Here is a 2,962-nt window from a genome sequence, read left to right on the forward strand (position 1 = left end):
GTCCTGTCTGCACTACTGGGTTCGTTCCTGACCAACAAATCCTGACAGAGACTGGAGCAGGAGCAAAAAATTCAGCGGAGAAGGGTTCAGCTCAAAACCATGAAGTATGCGGAGGGGAAAGGGGGGCTTTAGGACACCTGACAGAATCAGAGCTGCTGCACACAACCTGCTGTTCTTCTCCAAAATAGTAATTTTATTAAGCTTTTACAAATGTAGGTAAATGTAGATGTATGACAACCTGTTAAAATACACCCGAATGCAGGAAATGGCATTTCTGTTATTCAAAATTTTCTGTGAGATGACCCACCGACAAGCAGGTGGCAGAGGTGTAATTAATTATAAGGAGACAGCAGGAGAATAGAAACTAAGACACACCACAAGAGGGAGCTAGACACCAGGTAAGACAACCCCTACGGTACCCCCTCAAGAATGTCACCTGATATCCCAAGACCACCATCCCAAATTTGGGTGGGAGGAACCAACAAGACAAAAGGCACAATGGAAAAACATGAGGGAGAAACCAAAAACCTGACAGGTTACACCAGGGGACTAGACACGCAAGGGGCAAACACAAAAGAGTTTGTGTGGGTAGGCACGAGAACTCCCAGCATGTGTGTGTGTGTGGGGGGGGGGGGGAGGATGGCCGGGAGACTGCCCATCGCAAAGACAAAGTTCAGATAGGTGTCCAGGCAACCATCCATTGCTGGGGAGAAGGACTGAAGTTGTTGTGGAGACTATGGAGGCTGCAGCTCTCTTGGAGACCGTGGAGGCTGCAGTTGTTATGGGGACCGTGAGTACTGTAGCTATCTTGGAAATGGTGGAGGCTGCAGCTGTTGTGGGGATCGTGGAAGCTGCAGCTGGCATGGGAACTGTGGAGGCTGCAGCAGTCTTGGAGACTGTGGAGGCTGCAGCTGTCATGGGGACCACAAAGGCTGCAGCTGTCATGGGAACTGTCAAGACTGTAGCTGTTGTGGGGGCAGTGAAGGCTGCCGCTGTTGTGGAGACTGTGGAGACTGCATCTGACTTGAAGACCTTGAATGCTGCAGCTGTCATGTAGGCTGTAGTGGCTACCTCAAGGACTGCAGGAGAGGGTGTAGCTGTATCATGAACTGCAGCAGGGGGCGTAGCCACATCAGGAACCACATAAAGGGGCACAGCTACTTCAGGAGGTGACACGGAACCCTTGGGGTTCATGGAGACCTCTGTAGGCATGGAGACCTCTGTAGGCATGGAGACCTCTGTAGACATGGAGACCTCTATAGCTGTGGAGACCTCTGTAGACATGGAGATCTCTGTAGACGTGGAGATCTCTGTAGATGTGGAAATCTCTGTAGACGTGGAAACTTATGTAGACATGGCTGTCGAGAAGACCTCGGTGGTTGCAGCAGGTGTAGACACTTCTGATAGTGTGGAACACTCTCTTGGAGGTGTGGAACCCTCTCTTGGAGGTGTGGAACCCTCAGGAGGCATGAAACCTTCAGGAGGCATGGAACCGTCTAGAGACTCAGGATCTTCTGGTGACTCAGGGATCTCAGGAGACTCGGGGACCTCAGGAGAAGATGTGAGAAACTCTGATGAAGAAGGCATGAGACCCTCTAGTGAAGAAAGTGTGAGGACCTTTGGTGAAGAAGGCATGAGTACCTCTGGTGAAGAAGGCATGAGGGCCTCGGTGAAGAAGGCACGAGGGCCTCTGGTGAAGAAGGTGTGAAGACCTCTGGTGAAGAAGACTTGGGGCTTGCAAGAGATTTGGGGCCCGTAGGAGACTTGAGGCCCGTAGGAGACTTGGGAAACTCTGAAGATTTGGGAAACTCTGGAGACTTGGGAACCTCTAGAGACATGGAGCCCTTCATAGACCTGGAGCTTTCTGTGGACCTGGAGCCCTCTGTGGACCTGGAGCTCTCTGTAGGCCTGGAGCTCTCTGGAGACTTGGAATTCTCTGTGGACCTGGAGCGCTCTGGAGACTCGGCTGATGAGGGAAGGTGAGAAGTGTCCTCCAGAACCCTTTGAAGACACAGGGGCAAAAGCGCAGCTGCTTCATCGCTGAGCGTGAGCTCAACAGCCACTCCCCTTGCAAAATGTTCTCCAGCTCCTCAGACTGTGTGGGAAGACCGGCACAGCATGTCCAGTATTTGTAGCTCCTTCACCATCATGTCAAAAAGCTCCCTCCTCCCAGGGGAGTCGATCGATCGATCAATCAATCAATCAATCAATCAATCAATCAATCAGCTTTATTTTTATAGCACATTTAAAAAAACTACAGGGGTAGCCAAAGTGCTGTACAATAAGACAAAAAAATAGATAAAGACAATAAAAACATACAAAGCATACACAAAGAAACATAAAAACATACACATACTAGGTTCATAGAAGGTGTGTATTAAGGTGCCATACAAGATAAGGTCACCTAGTGGTGGCACAGAGGTTAGAGAAGGTGGGCCTGTGATCAGAAGATTGCCGGTTCAAGCCCCGGTACTGACAACATTAAAAATGTAGGTGGGGTAGGTGAAGCACCCACACCTGCCCCCACCCTCATTCGTCCCACTCTGGACCCTTGAGCAAGGCCCTTAACCCCCACCATCTGCTCCTCCTGGTGTCCTAGATAGCAGCTCTCTGCTCCACACAGAGGGCTGTGGTATCTCGGTGGTCTGTGGTTGCATCAGGAAGGGCATCCGGCATAAAAATAACTGCCAAGTCTTCGTGCGACTTAGTTCGCTGTGGCGACCCCTGAAGAAGGGAGTAGCCGAAAGAAGAAGAAGAAAAAAGAAAAAAAAAGATAAGATCAAGTGTTAAAAGCCAAATAATAAAAGTGTGTTTTTAAAAGAGATTTAAAAACAGGAAGAGAGGAGGCCTGTCTGACACTCAAGAGTAAATTGTTCTATAACCTGGGAGCAACAACAGCAAACGCTCTGTCACCTAGCTGAGTGAAGCTGACACCCCACCCACTTCCAAAATTAAAGCAACT

At 49.7% G+C, this 2,962-nt stretch overlaps 1 protein-coding gene across 1 annotated transcript in view; it reads left to right on the forward strand.

Moving 5' to 3' along the window:
- Nucleotides 1–1,836: 1,836 nt before the first annotated feature.
- The window catches only part of LOC119421959 (regulator of G-protein signaling 9-like), a 106,472-nt gene continuing 105,346 nt past the window's right edge, over nucleotides 1,837–2,962 (forward strand). The window contains exons 1-2 of the mRNA XM_037689317.1: nucleotides 1,837–1,979; nucleotides 2,087–2,099. Of these exons, the coding sequence (XP_037545245.1) occupies nucleotides 1,837–1,979; nucleotides 2,087–2,099 (156 nt within the window). The remainder of the gene's footprint in view (nucleotides 1,980–2,086; nucleotides 2,100–2,962) is intronic.

This window comes from Nematolebias whitei, chromosome 15 (genome assembly GCF_014905685.2).
Source record: "Nematolebias whitei isolate Nwh7 chromosome 15, NemWhi1, whole genome shotgun sequence".
Taxonomy (NCBI): domain Eukaryota; kingdom Metazoa; phylum Chordata; class Actinopteri; order Cyprinodontiformes; family Rivulidae; genus Nematolebias; species Nematolebias whitei.